The sequence below is a fragment of the Apteryx mantelli genome, chromosome 2, assembly GCF_036417845.1.
Source record: "Apteryx mantelli isolate bAptMan1 chromosome 2, bAptMan1.hap1, whole genome shotgun sequence".
Lineage (NCBI taxonomy): Eukaryota > Metazoa > Chordata > Aves > Apterygiformes > Apterygidae > Apteryx > Apteryx mantelli.
In genome coordinates this window covers 166,105,108-166,130,158 of record NC_089979.1, presented here as the reverse complement: position 1 = coordinate 166,130,158, position 25,051 = coordinate 166,105,108, and the positions used below count along the sequence as shown (strand labels likewise).

Below are 25,051 nucleotides of genomic sequence, written 5' to 3'. Positions count from 1 at the left end.
TTAGCAGACAGATGTAGTCATTTTTATTCCAGAACTGGACGGCATAGTCCATCTTGTCCTCCTCCATGCAGGCATAAGTCCGTATCTCTTACCATGCCATCTCCGGCCAATTTCCGTTTGCACCTCAAAAGGAAAGGAGAATGCTATTTTGTGGACAATTACTGTTGGGGAGGGGACTGGTGGGAAAGAGGTAAGATGTGGATGGTGGCTAGAGATAGGTAAAATTGAGACATCTCAGTCTGAGTTAGTCACTCCGGACTCGCTTTCTAGCTGACAGAGAAAAGTAGGAGCCTCCAGAGAACGTTTCATCTGGCTTTTCTTAGCGTGCTTCTTCCTCTGCACCAACGAAAAAGCCTAGTGTGGCTAGCTCAGAGTTAGACCTCCAGTGTTCAAAGGAGTAAATGAACACCATTCTTACTTTCAAGAAGTAAAGACTCACTTTAGGTGGGTCTTCCCAGTCCTGTGGTCCTACTTAATGATTATGGGCCCAACAATCAAAATTTATTGTTAGAGTTGTTGCACAGCAAAAAGGAAGAAGACTCACTTCCAATTTTGAAGCTATTTGATTTCAGTTTCCACCTAGTAGTCCTCAGTCCGCCTTCCACTGCTGAACTAAAAAGTCCATCAGCACTAAGTAACTTTCTTCCCATCAAAGTACTTATACTGTGATGTATTTGTACACAGTCAAAGCACTTAAATCTATTCTGAGAACTGAAACAGTTTGAGGTTTCTAACTCCAGCACTGTAAAACATTTTCTTAGATTTTTTAAGTATGTTCTCCATTTTTTTTAACATTCCACTGGAATTTTTTTCCAGTGATGGTCTCACCAACACTGCCTACAGAATTAAACATATCCTCTCCACATTGCTTGTTATTTGCCTGTTGCTAAGGGATGTTTTCTTGTTTCCAACTTCTAGAAAAGTATAATCTGAAGCACTCATGAACTTCTGGCTAAGAAATAATAAATACCACTTTCCAGTCTAAGATTGGGAGGGGAAAGCTATCAGCAGTCAGGACACATTTGCTTTCTGTTGTTAGCAACCGTACACACATGTTCACAGTTACATACGTTGGCCTGGACCAGCCACTAAAGCCTGCTTTCACATTTAATTCTCATTAGAAAATTGCCTTCCCAGATGTTTAATAAGAAGGAAATATCTAATCTGGAGGGCTTTATTTCTAGGATGTCAGGTTGGATGTAAAGCTCTGTTGTCTATCACCAGAAGATATAGGATTATTAACAGGCTGGTGGAGTTTTATCTAATGTTGCTTGTGTTCAATTAATCATCACTAGACTTTAAACTTGGAAAATGGAGATCTAGTCAATAGAGTCTTTGGAGTCTACAGAGCAGGTCAGCTCGCTCTAATACAGGCAACTGCACTTGGCCAGTGGAATACCTCTCTAAGCATCATCAGCTATGATGGTTAGGGGCAGGATTCACCTCCTAAACATACCTTTGACACCCTAGGAGATGCCCTGTGGGATGGCATATATGAATTAGGACACTCTCCCCTTTTCAGAGTATTTGTTGGAAACCAGTAGACTCGTGGTTTAGTCTGAAACTGAATCCCAGTCATAGTCTAAACCAGCCATCTCAGCTGCCTTACTGTCAAAAAGGAGATGGGAAATTGCAGGGTTTCATACCGCTCTGAGATACGGAGGATAAATTGATCTGTGGCTTTATGGTCATTGAGGCAATTTGTGCAATTCAGTCAAGATGCATCTTTATTATAATGCTTTATAATTTGCCCTGACTTTATAATTATCCCTGGATGCTAAACCTAAGTGGAATGATTCCCTGTCCCATGGACAGTAAAATTCAGATCTTCATATTCTATATGGGAATAGATATATCAATGTGAAGAAATACTGTGAAGCTTAAAGAGCATATTGGAAAGTACTAGATGAATATTTTGATATTGGGCAATTATTATAATTTAAACATTATTTCCAGTTTAATCATAGACCTTTAGTAATTGAAGATCTCTTTGATCTGCATTTATGCAGGGCTTGTACTGTGAGGTCTGGACTTAGTATGAGTTTCCCAAGCCCCACTGCAGTACAAAAACATGGAAAGGATAAAGATGTTCGTTGAAATAGAGAGCAAAGTAGTAACAGCTCGTTTCTCCACTAGATGGCTTCATTCCCATGAAGATCATTGAAATGAAATTCAACTTCATTGAATCTCATGTTAACAGATCATACTGTAAAGCTAGAAGATTTGATTATCCACTTATATGAAACTAATTATTTACTCCATATGTCTACCAGTGAAAGCAATATTGTAGAACAATTCCCTTACCTCTTGGTTCAGGAAACAGTAGAGAACTGCCACAATAAATCCCTGAAGAGGAAGAAAAACAAACAAACAAAAAAAGAAAATATTTGAGTGTTAGCACTTGCACTGTCTGACTTCATGATGGTACTGTTTATGTGAAACAATGAGTATCATTATGAACTGGAGTACTGTTATAAATTGGAAAATTTGGTGTATATCTCCAGCAAAGCTGGTCAAGCAGACCATCAACTAATTAGTGCCTTTTCATGAAAGTTAGTAAGAGCATAAGAATTAGCAGAAATTGATGACGTGGCAAATGAATTTCTCTTTGGGTTTTGCTGGCAAAAGTATGGTCCGTTCTACAGCAAAACATGCTGCAAGCTAATTCCTTAGGCAGTGCAAAACAGCAGGGAAACATAGATCTCATAAGAAGATCCGTGCGCAGCGCTCATACAGCTTTTCAGTCAATTTCTGTGTCTTTGTAGTATATCAGATGAGATCAAAAATATGGCTTATTGAGTATTTTTGGTAATATCTTGAACTGAAATAAGTCAGGAAAATCCTGTGAAGTCAGTGGACCTGTATGAACAGATACTAGCTAAGCATCTCACCATTTTATTTAGTTTACTTTTCCTAACATTGTTAGTTAACTCAATGAAGGACAAATCCAAGTGTGGATGCTCAGGAGCAGGTTCTGCAGGGTGTATTTGGACAGGATTGATCAGTATGGCAGGATAAACGGAATGGGTTAAATCCTCAAGAGGAATAAATTGGCACAACTCCTGGATCTCCAATGACGCTCACTGGGACAGTGATGTCAGGCAACCATTTAGGGAGGGATGTTCTTCATTGGTAGTATTTCCCACAGATGTTTCTAGCAAGAAGGAAGGAAAGCAAAGGGAAGCAGTCTGCTCCTTTGCCTCTAACTCAGGTAGCAAAGCAGTCTGGAGGGTAAGTCAGGGTAAGTTGGCTGTTCTAGTTGGCACCAAGCTCCTCAAGCTGTCCACATGCTGTGTGTTAATTCAGAGTAGCTGGAGCATCCGAGGAGCAGCAGGCTTTTTGCCTATGTGCACAGGAGAGAAAAGTATACAGCGTTCCTCAGGTCACTAGTCTGTATGGGGCCGATTTCTGCATCAAGCACTTTTCTGTGTTAGTGTGTTCACCTCTCGATTTGTTTATTGCCAAAAAATTAGAATGGGGTCTGGATCTCCAGCTTTGATTGACCCTGGATGATTTAACGTCAGCCCAAAGCAGCTCAATTTTGTCAGAGAAGATGGGGAAGGTCCGTGCACTACCACTGGTAGCACTACTACTAGCTGTCAGGTAGAAACTGGATTAAATTACAAAATCTAGAAAATCTGGTGCCTCTGGAGTGGATTTACCTGAAAAGATCCAATACAGAGCTCTAAATAAAGCCGGACTCCCAGGCTGGTATATTCTGGAAGAAAGTTGAAGACTATATAATGGGTTCCAAACAATGGAATTAAAAGCAGAGTTGACCTTGAGAGACGTCTAAAGCAGGACATAAGAAGAAGTAATGTAATGTTAGTTTCCTGAGTAAAGAACAATGCATGCAGTATGCAGAAGTGATCATCAGAAGTTAAAAAAGGATCTAAATGCCTACATCTGGAGTTCATATCTCTTGGGACTACAATCCTGCGCAACAAGTGTCATAAGAAAATAGCTGAAAACAGACTTCTGATGCTTATTGCCAATTGGCAATAGCACATTCCTGTCTTTTCTTATGCTATTTTGTCATTCTGTCTTTCTGAATAAGACTGCAGTTCAGGAAAACACAAGAGGAGAATACATCTTGCCTCATTTTAGCCACCGAAAATTGGAACATTTGATTGTAACCAAATATAGAGGAAGGACTATGCAGACTCCCTCTGTAGTCAATGTACAGACAAAGGCACCTCTAGAGAGCAATTTATCTCATCCTAAATCAGAGACCTAATATGGATTCAGTGAATGGGTGCCTATTCTCTCCGCTGATTATAGTTGGAAGGTAGACAATTAAACTGGTATAACTACTTCATGTTTGGATGGTTAATATTAGGTGAAATGAGTCCCATGCTTTGTCTAGGTTTTGGGGAATGGAATAAGGCCAGGAATTCCTGAATTTTAATCCCAGCCAAACTAGGCCTGTCTGTAATAATGGGCATGTTTTCCTCTGTTTAGAAAAGAAGATATAACCTTTTATGGATAAAACCATTGCTCATTTTTGTGTTCTGTACACTACCTGTACTGAGATGAGTTATTGAAGTTGATTTGTCTGGGGTCTAGTTTTTTCAGCAAAATTCTGATGATGTTGATAAATAGGATGAAATTGACCTGTTTAAAACATTTTGGAAGGGGGGGGGGGAAAAAGACCAGTTACTTTTTCATATGAGTCTCTCCAAAAATCACTTTTTGATTTCAGTTATTATGTAATTTGTGCAGGTTCAATGAGACCAGTGTAAGATTCTTAATAGAATTCCTGTTAGAAGCATTCAAGCATCTTAATACACTGCATTCCTTCTTAAAGAAACAGCTGAACTTCAAAGCCTGAGAATTTGACTCTGCTAAGAGAACTAGCTGTGTTAATAGCTTGTGTGATTCATAATTTCTTTGTTGCTCATACCATTTTCATTCTTCTGGTTTAAGACTGCTATTGAAATAAATTCTGGCTAATAACTTTAGACATTATTAGTACGATTCATAGGACTAAATATAGACATTTACAATGAAATGTCTGCATCTGAGCCGATCACCCTGTTCTCCTTCATAGTCAATGGAGAGCCAGCCTGTATAGTCAATAGAGTCTAGGGTGGAGTGGGGATGAGTCATCTCCTCCCAATGTAGACATCTATTATAAATAAGTCAGATGAATCATATACCAAAAGTGTCTATTTCTCTTTGTTGACTCTTTAGAGAACCAAGGGTCAATCCTAACTTGCAAAGCAAATTTCCTGCAGTTGCAATTTGGTACAATGCTACAAAAGTCAGTGAAGCTGCTCAGCTTTCCACAATCAGAGAATTTGTCCCCATGCATTTTGTGTGTGTGTGCATACACACAACAGCTGTGCATACATCTTCATTAGGTGTGTCTAAATGCTTAATTTGGCCTGATAATGTCCACATTTCACCAAAAAGTCCACTCTCATTTTGTCCTTCAGTCATACATCAACTACATTCCAGGGGAAAAATGCAGTCATCATCTTCCCACACCCCTGAATCTCTTGACCTCAAACATAGATGTCAAATGAGCACCATCAGGGGAAAAACTAAGGGAAATAGAAAGAAATATAACACTATATTGAAACACAGCAAACTGTGACCTGAATTTAATTGGAGATTCTTCATTCATATTGTTTGCCTCTACATGCTTTATTTTATGCATCTGTCCTCCAATTAATCTTTTAACAGATTGCTTTAAGGCCACCCAATAGCTGCTTTATCACACATCCCTTGGGTTTATTGACATGTGGGAGTAATCATACACCCTAATCATTTAAGGTTCACCAGTTTATTCAATAAATGCCAAGCTCAAGAGCTGTTATCACTGTTATTGCCTCTATAAGTATAAACTTATAGCCCTTGAAAGTTTGCATTTAAATTTTTTGCTGGTTCTAGGCTTTTAGGCTACAACTTGCTTTTTCAAATACTTTAAGGAAGGTTTAGCCACCTAATTTCACATGGACTGACAATTATATGAAAACTTTGATTTCTTTGAAGGATTTTTGGTTGTGGGGTGGTTCTCTCCCTTTTTTTGGCCTAATTAAGATGTAGGCAATTGATAAAATATTTTTACTGTAGAAATTCTACCATTCCTCTTTCTTACTGCATACAACATTTCAGCAAGGAGCAGCTAGATTTGATTTAAAACTTTTTTTCCACCTAATTAGTGTTGACAAGCTTAGAAACATTCCACGTACCCCAACAGAAATTATAATAGGTCCTTTGATTAGCCACCAGTAAGGAGAGCCCTGGTTAATATCCCAGCATCTGAGAAAATAACAGAAAAATTAGAAAAGAGGTATAGGTATTCACTGAAACCAAGACACCACATAGTAGTGGCAGTGGAATTTTGAACAGATATATTTTTGTGGCACATATAATGCGCCACATATATTTTTGCGGCAGTGTAGGCATAGCCCAAATATCCAAGTATTTAAACTTGGCTTTGTACAGAACATATTCTTATCCTGCTCTTTCTGAAAAGATAAAATTCCCCAAAATGTTAAGTGACAGCCATGGATGCAACAATTCTGACAAAAGATTTGAACAGATGATGCCATAAATTACACAAAAACATAGCTTTGTTCTTCAAAGCTGCTTCTTTAAGACATGAAACATTCTCTTTGTATAAAATAGTGAGCATTCCAGTCTTCAGAAGCATCAGAAAGTATTTCATACCAGAAGTTCTTCAGATTTTGCTTTCTTAGTCTGTTTATCTTGCTAAAATCTCTTTGTTTTCCTGCAGCACAAATAAATGCCTCAGGTTCCTGGAAAGGATCTGCTCCATAGTTATTTCTGCACCATCTTACATTCTAATGGAGGTCATAATCCCCCTTCACTAGTGGAACAGAAATGTAGAACTCCCACCACAGGTACTTATCTACAGGAGTGATGTAGGGAAAGGAAATGAGGGTAATAGATACTATTTTTCCCATGTCATTGAAATGACATGAACCTTCATCATCTTGTTCTTAGTTAATCACTCATATTTCTGCAAAATAAGTCTACAGGACAGAGAACTTCATCTAGGGATCCAGGGGTGGCAAATGGATGTATCATTGTCTTAAAAGTACAACCCAAGAAGATAGAACAGTGTATGAAATGATGACTTACGCTGTGTCTTCAAAGTAGAATTTTGCTAATATCCATATAAGGGTGAAAAGTGTTGGGAAACCTGCTAGACAAAACAAACAACAACAACAACAACAACAACAACAACAAAACTGTGGTTGTTTGTATTCATCAACTAATTCAAATCGTGCCCACTGAGACCTTGCTGTGATGATACACATCATCCATTTCCAGAACTGGAATTACGCTTTGTGGCCTGGTTGTGTAACAAGAGTAGCTTTTGACTCACTTAGGGTATAAACATTTAAAAACAAAAATTTAGTATACATGATGGAATGAAACAAGTTGTGGAGTTGACCATTTGGTGATCATGAATCACTGTGAAGCTGTAAAGGGATATTGAAGTAACTTTGCACACAATATAGTGCTGCCATGGAGGCACGAAGTTGCAGTCTCTTACCAACAAATACAATTGACGTGTGATTTGATCTGAAGTCCCTGCACGCAAATAGCAGATTCAAACTCAGATTTATGTAATAAGTTGTGCTTTTAGCATGACAAAATATTAGGGAGTAGCATTTACCAAATCCTCAAACAACAGAAATATTAGCAGTCCACAAAGACAGAATGTGATCTAGTCTACCTTTGTCCTTCCTGAAAAGGAAAACTTCCTAAAACACAAAGGGTGATTCAGTCTGCTTAGCTGTCAGGTCTACCTTAACCTTTGGTGGCAAGATGCATGGATTGCCTTCCTGAATTGGCTGAAAATTTCTCTGGGCAAGTACCTTCACCTGCCCATGGAGCCGCAACACTGAGTCCTTTGGCTTTTCCTTTACACAGCAGGTTTTTGGTGCAGCTCCTTAATTTCTGATGGCTAAGTCTCCACAGAAGTCTGAACCATTCAATTTATTGAAGACTACAACAAAAAGGATTGGGGATGTTGCTGTCTCACATCTGCATAACAATCTAGTGGATAGAGCTCCTGGGTGAGTGCTTTATTCACAAAATGACCATGCAACCCTACGATGATGCCTGCTATGCCTTGAGATGGACCCATTCTCGGAAGAAGATTAAGTATGTTCCACATTAACAGAAGCTCTTAGGATTTCCTGTTAGTTTCGTAGAGAAAGATGCACCTCACTTAGATGGTTAGGAGAGATCCGTGGAGGCATCTGTGTTTTCAGTGGGGAGAAGCAGGTATCTAAGTGAAGTGACTGGGTGTCTCTCTGTTGGTCCTCAAATATACTTAATTTTCCACACATTTCACATGGACTTTATTGCCTTACTTTTAAAAGACTTGATTGTTCCTCACTAGTAGGTGTGTAAAAATAAAAGCAAAGCAATTAGGCAGACTAGATCCCACATCCGGTATTTTTATGAGATAGATAAAGCCTTTTGGAATATCTTGCTCTTTTTAATATCATCTCAAAACCTTACTTACCCCAGCCAAACAGAACAAGCCACCAAAAATATCTTCTTCCATGAGAAAGGGATGATAGTAGTAGACAGTTTAGGTAAAGAGCCTCTACCAGCAGCCACATGAAATTGGTCATCATAAAGTAGTGACAGAAAACAACTGAGATCTTGCATTCGGTCTAGGGAATAGGAAAGGCAAAGTTTCAGCATTACACATGTGGAAACGTGACTGATTTACAAATGAATTAAGCGTCTGTAATTCTGGCTGAGATACACACAGAGCAAGATCTCACAGTTACATATGCATTAAAAAAGAAATCTTCAGCTCTAAGAAGGCTTTCTGAAAACTAAGACTTAAACCATCATAATAGCTTGCAACCTCCACTGGGCTTTGCTTTAGATCTCTATGCTAGAAATATAGCTCAGTCTTCCAAACATGTGATTTCTTCCACAAATGCATTGGCCTTTGGTGTAACTTAAACAAGTAGAGTTCAACTCTCAAAAGCCCTTGGATAAAAATATGTTCAAGGACCTGTCATATTTTGCTTTCCCTCTTAGGCTCAGTTTTAAAATTTTGTGCAGCAAAGAGCAATGCAGAAGAATCAGTCCAGAAGCATGGTTTTGAAAACTGTTGGTTTATTGCCAGTCTTTATGGTTGGACCAAAGAAAGCTAAGTTGTTTGCCTAAAACCTTGTAGGCTACAATTCAGAGCTTTCCTTCAAAAGATGGAGTCCAACACTTCCAGAAGAAACATCTTTAAAAGCATGTCTTGTGCAGTACTCAGAGGTCTTCAATTTTAGGCCTCAGATGATAGAAGGTTAACAGTATTACGACGCTATTTTCTTTTTCTATAACAAAGCCAATATCTGATTTAGAGTACTATAGGACTACAAACTGACGCATTCAGAACATAGAAGGGCATGAGATCCAAATGTATGGAGGTAAAATGTATTGCATAAAAGAATGATTTAGTGGTGGATACCGCATTAAAATATTAAAATATAGGAAAAAGCAATAATGAAAAATGAAGCCATATGTTGACACTATGCAAAAAACACTAAGTACCACTGTACCCTGCTTTTCATGTGCTTACCGTAGAGAGCCTGCAATGGTCAATGTCCTCCTCTTGGAAAAGGACAGCATCCTTAATGAAAATGGCAATAGCTTTTAAGATAAAAGTAAAAAAGAGCTGTATGTGGATATAATTTCTGGGACAGCGAAGCCTCCTGGATGAAAAGAAGAAAGGTCCTTCTGAAGTAATTCACTCACTTGTGCTGGCATTAGTTCAAATATGCAGCAAGGCCCTGTTTCATCTCAGATGCCTCCAGGCTCATGGAGAAAGAAAACTTTCATCCATTGAGCTCTCCCTAGTCAATAGGAACCTTCATCATGTAGTGCAACTCACCCACAGTCTACCTCTGAATCTCCTCTCTCCTTAGGTGGTGCCAAGCTTCCTTAATGTTTCTGACTTAACAGTTTCCAAGAATCTCAGCTTTAGTTCATGTTCTGTATGCCTGAACAGGGCTGTCTTTTGGTTAGCGTCATTTTGGGGCCAAGGGAAACCTGCATTTGAGGAATGACCTTCCCTGATTTTGGCTGTGGCTAAGCATCTCCCAAGAACAAGAAATACAGAGATATCTCAGACTGAATAGACAGTTTTCTCACTGAATGGGGCAATGATTATTTAGAAAGATTGTCCACACTGCAAAATTCCATTGATAATTGAAATTACATTAAATCACTGTGTAGACAGCCTTATCCAGAATTAAAGGATATTTCTTTAGTTTACCAGAATTACTTTTATGAATTAAATGAATGCAGATAACTGCTTTAAAATAAGTTAGCACATCTATTTTAAATTCTTACCTTTAGTAGTTAAGATTAATTTCTCTTACTGTTGATAAATACAGATTTTTGGAGGAGTTATGCAGCTTAAACTCTATGTCTTCATTTAATGCTAAAATGATAATCCAGTCTTATTAAAAGCTGAATTCACTCCAGTTCTGGTAAACTCAGGATCACCTAATCTTAAAGCTGGTTTACAGTGTGCAGAATTTTGTTGCTGAACTGAAATACCAACCCCATTGTTGAACTATAACTCTTTCCTCCCTATTTCTATGTCTCTTTCTGTCCATTGTTTCTTTCTTTCCACTTCTTTGACTTGGTTTGTTTTTGCAAAGTCAGAGTGGCTGTCAATAAACATATCTGTTGACTTCCAGACATGAGCTAGGAACCACAGAGGTCACGAAACTTTCCCCAGGGAAACCTGATTTTCACAACATAATAATAAAGTTTTACTCAAAGGTATAAACAATTACAAGGAACAAACAAAGATTAATAAAAGAAAACCTGCATGACAGCAAACATGACATCTACAGTAAAAGTGATAATAAGCAACCGTTTTTACTCCAAATACCCTAATTAATACCTGAAAATGCTTCATAAGTAGATAGATCAATGGGAAAGAAATCATACCAGCTTAGCCAAATTCAGAGCCCAACTTTCAAAACAATTCTTGGGTATAAATATTTCAGTGTTCATATACACAGTGCCATAGGAACATTGACTCAGAATGGAGTTCTTCTTCTATCTTCTCATTAGTATAATATCTACTGAGCCTGTACAAGACAAGCACACTTAACTTACCAAAAGTGTTCTTCATTCCAGCTAAAGCAAACAAGCATATCTTTTGGTTATTTCGAATCAAAGTGAGTTGCTGACTTCTGCCAATAGACAACGTGGGTTTATTTCCCAGCTCTGATTCTTCTCATTTCTGACTTTCTGTGATCATCTTCTTTCATATTTAGCCTCAATTTAATATTATTAAACCAGTGTTGTCTATCAATTATACTTTTATTCTTCTAAATTTCTATTTATACTAATTTTTTATGTCTGATGTTGTCATACGTGGTCAAATTAAATGAATTAATGTTAGAGGATAACTCTACATACCTGAATGCAATAAGAACTGTCACAGCAATAATAAGTGAGGTGATAGATACACTGTATCCTACAGTATAGATGATCTTTATAGTAGAAAAGTAGGATTGCTATAAAAAAAGAGAATGAATTGTCACATAACTTGCAGCCAAATGAAAGCTGTTTTACTGATTCTAACAGTTTTACTTTGGTTGGTGCTTCCAGTCGGTCCACATCCCTGACTGCCTTTTTGCCCCCTTTAGTCCCAAAGCAAAATTCAATGGAAATCAAATATTCATGACTTTTTTATGAAGACCCATTCTATGGATGCATGGACACGGCACAGTTTGATAAGGAACCATGGATGGTTTAGGATGGTTTCAAGTTCATTCATAAGATCCTAAAAAACTAAGCCCATCTTCCATAAAAGCTTTGAAAAAACTCTTATGCATTTTAATAAACATGGCATTTCACACCATGTTTTCTCCACAGCAGTACTAGAAGGATATTCCTTTTGCAGCTGGCTGCATGATGAATACAGAATGCTGCATCAGTCTTTCCTTATGTCTCTCCACTTTCCTTCACTCTGCTTCCTTACTTACAACTTTGCCACCTATTCTTTTTCATTTTCTATTATTTTTGTTTTATTTTGAGGTTTGTCTTTTTTTCCCCCTTCATCCTTGCTCCCAAACTCAATTTTCACTCAGTCAGGCAGTCAATCAGACATACTTCTTAAGTGAGGCTGAGCTGACTTCAATCACCACCCAAGGAAGCAGAAAATAGAATGGATAAGGCATAGGCTGCAGATCTGAAATTAAAATGCAGTCCAGATCTTTCCCTTTAATCTCACATGGTCTGTACTCCGGGTCCAATTTCAATGTTTCTATATCTTAACATCCACGCAGCTATGCAGTTCACTGTGGGGAAGGACAGATACTTGTTTTGAGCCTTAAGTATCACTTAAGGCATTATAAGGCTGATATTGCCTAGGATTTATTTCATTTATTCTAGGTATTTAAAAGTTAGCAGCCTAAGTCTGAACAGATGAGTCTAAAGTAATAAAAAGGGCAGCATCAGAGCATGGTCGGGAGACTGTCTGTGCTGTTTAATTGTTAGCGCAATCCTGGAACAATTTTGGCCCAAGCTAATTCATATTCCCACAACCAACGCCTGGGCATGACTGAGGATAGACAAAAGCCACAGACTGTTCCAGCACTGCCCCCACTGGTTCTGGGGCAAAAAATAAAAATAATAAAAAAAAGTCCCTGGTCTGTTTTATTTACAAGGGTAGATGTAGCCAGCTCTTTTTCTAATGAAGGTAAACAAGCACCCCCAGAAGGCAACTCTTCTCATCCTAAGATGACCCGATCACTTTTTATCAGTGAGAAAAAGGAATATATCACTATGCCAGCCCCAGCATGTGGTGCAGCTCGATAGGTGAAACCTTTGGGGCCGAGGGCCCAACGTCCACGTTATGTGCACTTCAGACTGGCTGTAGTCTCATCCCATAGGCTGAACTTTTGTTATTGGTTGGCGCACAATAAGTGCACCCTGCATTTGCCTTCCAGACTAGCTTTATCCAAAGGAATCTGGATCACGTTTCTTGAGACTGCACCTGTGTTTACACTGAGGTGTACTAAGTTGGGTCAACATGGAGATTTCCTTGAAAAACTCACTCCTGATCCAAACTAAAGCTTTAATATATATCCACTCCGTGGTGATTAGCTTTGAACTTCACAACTTTTTTTTTTTTTTTTTCAGATTGGTACAATTAAATAAGGTGGAAAGTACAAGTAAGTAAGTAAAATAAGTAAAATAAGGTGCATTTATTCTATCTGGTGGAAAACCATAGATTGTATGTGATTAGCAATATACCTGACTATGCAAAATTCCATCCAGAGCTGGAACAAGGCACCAGAGCTACAAAGCTATGCAGGAAGTCTGGAAGATGCCACTTCATAAGAAGCATACCAAAGCTGTGCTAGGTTCATCTTAGTTTGCAGCCTCCAATTACAAATCAGAGATGAAAAACACACAAAGCAATAATCCAGTCCTTAAGTGGATAAACATGCAGCTGAGGAGTTCACCTAGATATAAAATGTGGGCTACTGCCAAAAAACTCAGCAGACTCATTTATGATTGTTTTTACACCAGAAGTGTAAGGAAGCAATAAAAGAAAGGGAGAAAAAAATCAAGAGTTGCATTTCAGTAGCATTTCTTTACAGAGGGCGGCAGGTACTGTGGCTCAGAGACTGGAAAGGAAGTTTGAGTTAAACAGCACGATAGCAACCAGTACAAAAAACAGTGGGAAGACAAAAAGACAAATATCTCCAGGGCCATATGAACTAAGCTCTCTGCAGCAAGTTCAGTGGTCTTCATCAAATATGGTATAAATGTTATTTTCATTTCCTCTATGTTAGGCAGAAAAGGATGGTATTTGCCCTACTAATAAAGTCAAAAGTGTGGTGTCTAGTCTGATTAGAGGTAGTGCAAAGAACTAGTGTTAAACTAGAAAACTAATTTTTAACTGCTTAAAGTTTGATGATATAAATCCCACTCAGCCTGTGGGTGTTAATTTGCACCTCCTTTTTATCTGTTTACTTTAGTGGATATTTTTCTGATTCATTCCACTGAGTTATTCCTAGTTTACTCCGAAGTAGATAATAAGCAGTAAGTCCTGATCACAACACAGATTTCATATAACACTAACAGGACTGTGTTATTTTTTCATTAAATGATACCACATTCACTACTTAGACTTGTTTCTTTTCTCTGAAAGAGTAGTTATATCAAGCTAAGCACATCTATACAGTATATTTGTATCCTTATCAGATCAAGCACTAATTTTTTTCTGTCCAGATAAAGCTTAAATGTCACTGAGTCCACAATTTAACTGAACTATTAGGTCAGTTTCTGATCTGCATTACAGAGATCTGGATTTTGGAGCATATATTTTATTTCTGCTTCCTTGCTGAATTAATTAAACTGTGAAAGGCAGAAAGAGAAACCAACATCCTCTCTTGCACTAAGATTTTGATGAGTTTGAAATATTGGTGTGAAAGCAACATACTTGCTGTACTGTTGTGATGCCATAAAATCATCTAAATGACTGGTCTTAAATAGCTTAATCCATATTTTATGAAGATTTTGGGTCTCATCTTTAGCTGACATATCTGTGAACAAGTTCAGCAGAGCTGCACAATTCTATGGAATTTGCAACCAACTTTATTATTACTCTCTCAAACCTCAATAATAAAATATCCTTAATAATTCTTCAGAGACCAGAGTAAAATTTGAATTGCATTCCATACTCGGTAAGAACATTTCAGTTTCAACTGACTTTCCTTCCCCAGGGGTCTTCAGGAATGGAAAGGAATCTCACAACATCAGCACATCACTCTCATATATTTATTTAATCAAACTTACTTCTTCAAGTGGAATCTCATCTTCAACTGGACAAGCAATATGGTAGGAAGGGAATGGGTCAGACCAGCCTTTCTTTGTGCAGTTCCTTCTCACCAGCCCAGCTGAAACAGAAGCACTTGTTTTTGCCAATGAAGAGCCACAGACCACAGAAAATAAAAATCGAGAGATGTCTTGCTAACATGAAAGCCGTACCAGGAGAACCTTTTCCGTTAGCATCTCATAGAGTTGATAAGACATTTTGCATGCCTCCATTCAAGTGTTCAGGTACAAAACTTTTAATTTTGATCTGGAGATAAACCATGGGGAGAAATGAGAAGATCAAGGAGACAGAGGTAGAGGTGGGAAGGGATAAGGAAGAAATCACAGCAAGGGCAAGGAGGTCCACTGAAAAAGGTTGGGAAGCACTGCTCCATCAGACTTCTGCCTCATTCAGCACCCATCCCTCTAATGCGCCATTTTATGACACCACCTTCCTTGGGGCTTACTCTTTCTTTGGAGATTAGAGGCTGGTATAAGCAGTTTGTTCTGTGAAGGCAACACGTTTCCATATTAAAAAAAAAAAAGATTTATGAGTCAGATGAAGGATAAGTAAGAGAATCCCAGAGCAGGAAATGAAACTGCACAGATGAAAGGGATTTTCCTTATCCCTCATTTATAACTAGCATGTGTTGGGTGAGGCACAGGTTAGTTTTTCCAATTTCTTTTGCTTGTGGAACTGCCAAATTTAGACCTTTCTTGGAAGATCATTTCCTCTTTATGGGCTTGCAGTTTGTTCCTGGCCAAAGTCACCCGGAGAGTAAGCAGCCACAAAGACATTGAACCACATTAGATTGCACAGTCTTTCATTTGACCCAATACATATGCTAACTTAATGACAAAATTCTGTTTTATATCACCAACCTTGGTCTTAAAGAACAATCACATTATTCATTCCTCAGCCTTTCATTTCATCCCACACTAAGCAGAGTATAAATCTCATAAAGGCCCATGCTTAAGTTCTGACCCAGACAATCCCCGTATGAGCTCAGTAGAAAAGTTACCCAAAAAGCTGATCCCAAAGTCTGTGGAAACTAATGGAAGTCACTCCATTGATTTCAGTGTTCTTCAGCTCAGGGTCTCATCACAGACTGTGGGATTACATCCAGTTGGATACTGCTTAAGATCTGAGGATAACTGCCAAGCGCTCTCAGCTTCTATGGAAATCTTTCCAGTAATGTTCTGATCTCAGCACAGGACAGGAATTTGCAATGAGACATCTTTTTAAGAAGTGCACTTCCCAGGCTCAAGACAAAATAGTAGGAGTACAGCCATGCTGGTACATCACCTGGCTCCTTCATGAAGTGAAAGAGGATGTTTGGGCAGGGTAAGGCAAGTGTCTCTCCAGCATCTGCCTCTGGCCAGCACAGTAGCTTGTCCCAGCTTCTCTTGCAACCTCAAAAACAGAAAGCAAAATATATTTTTAAGCATAATTAAATTTGATCAAAATGAAAGAATTTTCTTTCTAACTTTGTCCCTCTACCAGTTACATTTCTTATAAAAATGGTGCAGACTTAATTTTTAATCTATAGTGAGATATAAACACCTCCAGAGGACTATTTGCTCTGCTTAAGTTAGACCAATCTTAGACTGGGGTGATTTTTTTTTAGAGATAATGCAATAAATGAACTGTTTTGTGGAAATGGGAGGGAGTGGGCAACTGGAAGAAAGACCAGGTTTTGGTACTTGTTAAGGGGTTATCCTAGTTTTAAAGATCAACACACCTTCACATGAGGAGTATGATGGCACTCAGTTATAATGAAGTTACCTGTTACTCAGTGTAAGTTAATATGCAAACACAGATACTTTTTTAAATTTCCAAAACAGACAGTTCAGTTTTCAAGGGTTTCTAGAAGACAGAGAAGAAGTGGAAAACAAACAAACAAAAAACAATAGAAGAGAAAAAAACACACTTGATCTGCAAAAAGATTGAAGCTAAAGTCTCTATCCAGCTGTTCAAAGCTAGGTGTCTGCTTGAGGCTGATCAGCACTTTAGACTTCTCTGACTGTATTGATATACCTCTGTTAACTACAATAGAAGCTTAGACCTTAATCGCATACAGGCACCTGTGTGTAGGCACCTAAATGCAAAGGAATAAAATCAGCAAACCCTTCCATCCCTTTATATTCATCTCCCTGTAGCCGCTTTCCTACCTGTCAGTGATTCTTCCTGCACACCCCAGCACTTATGCTGTATCATTATTCGACAAGACGAAACAGTAAGATACAGTAGCTGTTGCAGACAAACTCCTTTGTGGGAGTTTGAACAGATTCAGTTTCTGTCTTTCAACATGTCTTCAAATCTCATTTATTAAGGAGATAGTTTCAGTGCTCTTACCGCTGCATTTAAGACTCTCATCTTTCTGAAGATGCCAAATTTTCTCATAGAGCAGATGCCCTCCCCTGCGCTTGACTGGCTATATCAACAGCCCCTTCACACAATAAGGAGTAAATTCTCCCTTCTTTTCTCAGGTGACACACAGTGAACCTTTCAGTTTGAACTGTCCCTGTTCACTGAACTTTATATTTTACATGGATATATTTGATACAAGCACCTCAGCAGAACTAAAACATGGAGGCCATTGCTGGCTTCTGATAAGACAAAACAAGATAGCAAGTAACTACTTTGTTATGACCTGGAGTAGCTGGTTAACAAAAATCAGTCTTTTATGAAACCCTAGGCTTTGGCTTATGTACCATATGCAAGGCGAGCAATCAGGGAAGAGATCTAACCTGCAAAAACTGCATGAGTCTGTAGATATGGCTGCTTCATCACTGCTGTCTGAAGCTGACGGATAGGGGAAAGAGTGGGACTAGGGCATAAGGATGCACTCAGAGAGATGGACTGTCCATATCTGAATGTGAAAAAGGGTTGAAAAAAGGAAGCAAAGGGAACGAGGGTAGACAGAAGTAGCCCTAACCGAAGCATAGGGATGTGGGACAGTGAATAAAACATTCAAACTCTTTGACTTATACACAGAGCCCATTTCATATCACATAGCAGGAGAAGAAGTGCACATTGCAACGTGCTGTGTCCTGACTCTGGTGGGCTCTCACTTCTCCGTCAGTCTTTTCAGCCTTCACTCATGGATACCTGGAGTTGCATTTCCACGTTCTTCTGAGTCCTTCAGACATTCAGCCTCCTTTTTCTTCAGCTCAGTTATAAAATCACATTCTGGATGAACATTCCCAGCAACCTAGAGTGAGAAGAGTTTAAGATGATTAGGAATAAGGAGTTGGGAAGGATCTCATGGGCCTTTAAGTCCAGACCCACACTTCTGCAGCTAACAAGACTGCGTTAAAATCACAGAGCACTGGCTTAGGGTTTAACAGTGAAAGTGCCACATAGCCCTGCCTGCTGACAGACACTGTCTCCTCACAAAATGCTCACTGTTTTCAGCTGGTGAATCCAGCTGAGCTCTGCCAAAGGCAGCTGAGCTGTGCTGATTTATATCAGAGCAGGTCCTTAGTCAGTATAGCCGTTAGAGAACAGAGCTAAGGCTCCGTACTGGAAAATTCACAAGATTTCTGTGTTTTTATTGCAAGATTTGAAGACTTTCCTGGAGCCCAGGTTTGAGTGCAGGACTTATTTACACCATTATTTTAGTCTCTTCTAAGTCTGGGCCCAGGAAACCAGAGTGCACTTGGAAGTATCTTCTTCTAACGGTGTAGGACCAACACTGCAGGGCATGCTTCAGAGCCCTCCTGCTCCTCAACATGGACACGCCTGTGCCAACCTCTGATGAAACAACGTCGTGGAAGTGTGTATGCTTACTGCAAAAATTGTCTTCTGAATGGGCCCTTCAGCTATTCACTCCAGAAGGAACGAATCTGTCTCTCTCTTTTGCTACCTGCTTTTCTATACCTAGGGTAAGATGCAAAACTCCGTTGTTTGGAGAAAAAAATTGACCAACATCATTTGTTGCTTTGGTGTAGAGAAAACATCGGTATCTAGATTTCTAACAGCAATAGCCTCTTTCCCTCTCTCTCGCTTTGGTTGCTTTAATCTAGATGTTTACATGGACACCCCAAGAGAATTTGAAGGGATCCAGACTGTTATGAGTGTGCCCTGTGCAGCTCTGCAGGAGAGCACATGCACCTTTTCCACAAAGAAAGCATCGTGTGCTTTGCCCAGCCATAGCTATTTTCTCCCATCCCGGCAGGCTGGTTGCGGTCAGTGACACTCAGCTCAGTTCTGCTCCCCGGCCATGGGTGCCGATGCATTGTCTATGCGTGTATATAGATATGCAAACACACACACACACAAAAGGAAATAAAACCAGGATAAGAGCTTCATGGGGAACAGGTGGCTGGCATATGGCTTGGTTTTGTTCCGCACAAGGACAATTAATATTCAGGGAATTTGGGAAATAAATAGCTTGCTTTGGGGTCATTCAGAGGGCAGAACGTAACGGTTCTAACAAACCGATGTTTTCCCTCCATGTTAACATCCATATCCCGTGCTGATCTGCAGAGCATTTGAACTGTTTGTTGGCTAACTCAAGGCTTCCAGCCTGCTTGTTAGCAGAGCGCTGAATTCACTGTGCAGCCCTTGCCATTCTGGGGCCTGGACCCTGGTGGCTGAAAATGGCATGTACCCACATATATTTATTTCAAGGAGCTATTCTGCTTCCCATCTACTGCACTTTTAGGTTTTCCTGCTAAACTGGCAGACAGCTCATCTGATATCTCTTCTCATGCCAACATTTATTTATTCTTTCTCTCCTGATACTCATCCTGGACAATGAAAGTCGTCTATGCAGAGAAGCTCATTTCCCTTTGTATATGGAAGTTGTTGCAAAAAGTAGTCATTACAGAAAAAATACAGTCGTCCCATTTATTGAAAAACTATTTTACAGTGTTCTCTTGGTTTGGTGAACTGTGCCCAGAAAAATCTCAGCAGGCAGGAAATGTACCCATTTGCATGGTCCTAAATTATTTCTCTTGGCAAAAAAAAAAAAGACTAGATTTATTTTGCTTGTGAAAGCTGTCTTTGCTCACTGAAATGTTCATGGTGAGAACAAAGAATGCTTGGCTTGCTCACCAGTCCAGAACATATATTTTTTTCTTTTTCTTTCTAAGCCTCCAAACTCGTAAGAACACTTTACCTCAAGCATCTGAAAGAAAAAGGTGAGGCTGATCAAGTGCCAGGGATTTAAATTATTGCCTCCTCCTCCAAGAAGCCCTGACCTTAAGAGATGCTCTCACAGTTTATATTCAAGTCAGCACTAACTGCTGCTTGAATGAACACTGTTATGACAGAATGCAGGCAAAATAAACTGAAAAGATTTATCCCACTCCCATTCAGGCTCTGTTCTAGATATATCCACCTCCCAAGAGCAATCTGTCTCTACAAAGATGTAGAATCAGGTTCCCAAACACTCTGAACACATCTCATAGACTTACTTGCTCAAAATCATTTTTTGCTCCCTTCTCTTTTACTCACTTCTGGAAGCTCCAAACCACGGGATAAAGGAATAAGCTTTTGTTTCATACAAGAATGAATTTGGCTGTGTGCAACTCAACTCCATTTGGTTTCCACATCTAGGGAGATGTTCATATCTATTTATCTTAGGCTCTTTTAATGAGCCTAATATAGAGATACTGGCATTTTTGTGCCCAGTTCATTAGATTTAGTTTAGACATTTACTTTTGGATGAAATGAACTGTGCCTTATGTGCCATTCATTAGGATCCCCCTGACTAGAAAGGAGTCCATCGTAACTCAATCAGATCTGGTCTTCAGCACTGACTGACATGGATCCCACTTACTACAACTACTGTCTGTATGCAGGCTTGTGCACAGATCAGCACTGCAAAGCTATTTTGCCTGGCAGTAAGACGGATGTTTTTGGCTTCTAGGATCCCTGGAGATATGAAGCTCCATAAAGTTTTTTTTAAGTCTGCCAGTTTGCTGGTTCACTCATGTTAGGTTTCTCCCTGTAAGGTTTCTCCCCGTAGAAACACCTTCTAGAGTTCATAGATAGAGACAGGCACAGAATCACAGAATCACCAAATGGTTGAGGTTGAAAGGTACCTCTAGACATAATCTAGTCCAACTCCCTGCTCAAAGCAGTGTCAGCTAGGACAGGTTACTCAGAACCTTGTCCAGCTTGGTTCTGAGTATCTCTAAGGATGGAGACTCCACAACCTCTCTGGGCAACATCTTCCAGTGTTTGACCACTTCACAGTTAAAAAAGCTTTTTCTTATGTTTAAACATATTTTTCTGTATTTCGGTTTGTGCCCATTGTCTCCTGTCCTGTCATTGCATATCTCTCCCAGAGGGTGATTCAGATAACTAGGAGCTGAGTTGTCCTCAGGAGAGATTATTCTCTCCATGAACTAAAGGTAGAGCCTTGGATGACTGCCATCTTACTCTAGGCTCTTCAGTGAAATGTTTAATATTATGGTGGACGAATGTAGGCTCTTACACCTCAGACAACTTCCTGTTTTGGGTAAATGAAGCAAAACGGGAACCCGAAGTTGATTTGTTTCTTTTTCTTAAATCTGGTAATTAGTAGAGGAAACATGAAGTAGAGGTCCTAGCACTTTTCATGATTGCTTACATCCATGAAGATGGAAGGTGTAAAATACAACTTCTCTAATAAACTCTTAATAGATAGTAGGTGAGATCTGCAGGCACATCTGTTCTGTAGACCTTCCTGCAGTAAGAAAGAAATCCAGGGGAACATGATCTGTGATGTGGAAAGAGGAGGATGGAGGTTTTGTAAACGGATACTCCCTCTTCAAATGACTGACTCATTGACCTGCAAAAAATTCTTCCACTTATTTTTGATCCGGAACCCAGATTCTTCTCTTGAAGGTGAGTGACCACAATCATTTCACAAAGCTGAGCAAAACGTATGTGTCTCCTTTTAAAAATATGCTGTTGACAGTTGAATAGGCAACAGCAGATTTTTAAGAGTCTAAAGGCTAAAATGGTCATCTAGGATGTAGCAAACCTAGGTTCAATTACCTACCAAATCAAAGAAGCTTCAAATTTTCATTTACTATCTCTCAAGAGAACCAGTATCTCAGTAAGGTTTAGTTAGGAAGTTAATCATGCAGTCTGAAACACCTCTGCATCCATACATGCAGCTTTCAAGTAGAAAAATGGGACATATCTGAGGAGTTTCAGTACATGTTAGCAGAACTTGAAAGAGGAGAAACCCAAGGAGGAGGGAACAGATGGATGACAGTTTTGGAACTCATTGCCCCAAGTCCATGCCAGTTTAAGGATATCAATTTTGAAGCCAGTCTTCTAAAAGCCAAATTTTTCCGCGTTATCTACTGATTTATCATTACTGATGGGATAATGTGGGGCCTCTTAATGGTCCCTGATTTTCCAACCAGTTTGCATTCTCAGAGAATCCATAGTAGTCCACCAGGTCACACCAAACTGGGCAACAAACTACCTGGGCACTAGGCACCTTTTTAAGGATTTTGGCATGTAGAAATGTCAGCTACATCTTCACGATGTTCCCACCGGCATGGCAGAGTGCTGACGGACTTTCATTCATGTCCACTTTAGCCAACATCCCTAGTTAATTGCTGCAAAGAATAAGGATCACGTGGAAAAAGCGGAAGCTAAAAATATCCTGTGAGCACTAGAGCGCTTTCCAGATTAAAGAACTGAAAGGGGAATTGAAGTGATAAAGGAAGGATGGTTTCAGCCGATATTGCCCAAGCTGAGCTGCTGTCAGAGCCCTGAGGGCACTAATGGGCCTCCCTGGCCCTGACCAGCCCCGCTGAGCCCAAGGTGGTGCCGGATGCCTGGGGTTGCCCCTGCTGCCCTGCTCCCTTAGGGTGGTCTTCCCAAACAACGGTATACAAGAACCTTCTTGCTGATGACCAAAACTGCAAATGAATTAAGCAATGATACATTCCAAATAGAAGATGTATTTGCGGTTGCTGCATCCATTAGTTACTGTATTAAATGAAGTTGTGGGTTAGCATAACCACTGAAAATCAAGCTGTCCTGTCAGAGGGCCCCAGCTGAAAGTCCTTTTCGTGTCATTAAAAAAACCCTGCCAGATCATGCTCTTAAGGTGGACATAAAAACCACACATTGGAAAGAAAACTTATTTTTTTAAGTATTCTGGGTGTTTTCATAGCATCATGAAAAATTTATTTGAATATTGCTTTTCTTCTGTTTTCTCTCATATACATCAGAATAGTTCAACATTTGCATTCTTTTCACACTACAATAAGTACCACACGAGCAATGAAAGCAAAAAAATAAAATAAATAAAAATAAAAAAGCTCAGTTTATAAAAGCCAGCATAAAAGCCAGCATAGGAGCCAGCCTCTTAAGCATTTAAAACCTCTCCAAAAGTTGACTTCAACTCTTCCAGGGAAAGCATACTATTAAGTTACACCAACAATGAAAACAGATGGCTTTTTCCATCATTTTTTAGTCAAAATAACAGTTGTTTGCCTATCCTCTGTTATAATAAAATATGCAAATACACACTAGGAGATTTATATCATCCACTTACACATAAACATGTGGTTTGTGATCTCATTGTAACCAGTGCGATTTTGTAGAAGAAAATACTACTTCTCCAGGATAAACGGGACAGGTTCTTACAGAGACTTTCAGTAATACTATTAACTAGTCGCGCTGCATCCTGATGCTCTGCTCATAAGCAATGGTACTCCTGTGATCACACTACAGGGGAGCAGAGTTTGTTGCAGGGATGATGCAAAGGAAACCATAGCCTCACACCAGTAAAAAGTATTTTCAGTCATTTCACAATGCCGTGTTTCTCTCGACCCACAAAGAACTGGCTGCTGATCCTTCGGAGAAGAGAGTCTCTGAGTTATGATTCCCAGGGAAGAGGAAAGGATATAGCACACGGATCATAAAAGGAAGATGCTGAAAATGTCATTGCTCTCAAAAGTGAAGGAAATATCCTTCCCCCACTTTTCACACACCTTCCCTGACATTGGTATGATCCTGAATTCTGTTTCACTCATCTTTGCCTGAAGTAAAATATCAGCAAGACCTCTAGGGTTTGCTTGTTTTTGTTTTTTTTAATGTTAATGGACTTTTCTAATTCTGGCTTAAGAATCCCTGCTGGCTCAATTCATTTGTCACCTGTAGCATCTCAGCTGCTCACATATTAAATAATGTTATTGTTATTAAAAAAGCAGATGAAATGATAACTAATAAGACTGCATTTGCTGAAATTTAAGAAACCCCTTTCCAAGCTCAGCTGCTCTGTTGTAGCAGCTCTCCTCCAGTTTGTTCTTCTTTGTCACTATCTTTTAAAGCCTACGTAAAAATAGTCTGCTGCCAATAATGTTGTTTCTCCTGAGTGAGTGTGTGGTATGAAAGCAGTGAAATGCATTGGTACACAGATCCTACAGCATGTGTCCCTTCTGCCGCTGTTCACACTTTACTCAGCATCTTGCTTTGTTTAACAAGAATCCAAAGCAAATAAAGAGAAAAGATAGTCATGCAAAGAAATAGAGCTCTATCTGACCATCTGCTCCAAGAAGAAATTATGCAATTATTGAAAAACAATAAATTAAATGTTTATTTCATGCAATTACTTACGAGCACTGCAAGACTCAGGGTGTACAAGGCACAGGGGTATAAGACACTACAGTTCATGTTCCAAAGCAAGTGTCAGACTTCACTTTGTCAGTCCTTCTTAGCATCTTTCACATTCTTTTCAGCTTCTCCTTCTCCTATTCAGTTGCTGATCTGAAGCATTTATCTTTTTGCACAGAAGTGACGTAACAGTCCAGTTAAGCGGGAACTAAATATTAACAGCTCTCTAAGCTGTGATTGACTTGCTTTCCATCCTTTTGACCTTGCTGCATGCTCAAAGATGGGAATGGATGAGCTGAGTGATTGTTCCCAAGATTATGGGAATTTTTGGCACCTTCTGGAGAGACCCTTGGGGTTTTTTTCCATGACACAAAAGAATTTTAGGAGGGATGAACAGCTCTGAATGTTGGTCATGCTGTATTAAAAAAATACAGACATGAAGCAAACCCTCTCCTAGCAGGTATTGTTAATATCAATTCTCTTACAATAAAACATGCTTTTTATTGTGGCTTCAATGTACCTCTGTGTCGGTGTGTTTATGTAATATAATGACCATGTTACTACATATTGAAATAAAGACCCAAATCTGCCCACAGGCATGAGAACACAAATACTGTTTTGCAT

The 25,051-nt window shown here is 39.3% G+C and overlaps 1 protein-coding gene across 1 annotated transcript; it reads right to left on the bottom strand.

Annotated features, from left to right (window-relative positions):
* On the bottom strand, window positions 1-24,487 carry GHRHR (growth hormone releasing hormone receptor). Its single transcript, XM_067292539.1, has 13 exons — window positions 24,431-24,487; window positions 17,963-18,065; window positions 16,157-16,264; window positions 14,833-14,933; window positions 11,440-11,537; window positions 9,581-9,713; window positions 8,513-8,666; window positions 7,114-7,174; window positions 6,198-6,267; window positions 4,523-4,614; window positions 3,663-3,792; window positions 2,305-2,346; window positions 1-123 (listed from the first exon to the last, which is right to left on the bottom strand). Exons 1-13 carry the CDS (start codon window positions 24,485-24,487, stop codon window positions 1-3), a joined length of 1,272 nt encoding a protein of 423 aa, XP_067148640.1.
* Between the last annotated feature and the right edge of the window lie 564 nt (window positions 24,488-25,051).

What these genes read in the sequence shown, in the direction of transcription:
- GHRHR (XM_067292539.1), bottom strand. Translation starts at nt 24,487, where the DNA reads ATGAACTGTAGTGTCTTATACCCCTGTGCCTTGTACACCCTGAGTCTT. An exon ending in CTATTATAATTTCTGTTGGG is followed by an intron (nt 4,615 to 6,197) that starts GTACGTGGAATG and finishes TGTTTTAAACAG; the next exon opens with GTCAATTTCATCCTATTTAT. An exon ending in TCTGTATTGGATCTTTTCAG is followed by an intron (nt 2,347 to 3,662) that starts GTAAATCCACTC and finishes CTTCCTCTTCAG; the next exon opens with GGATTTATTGTGGCAGTTCT.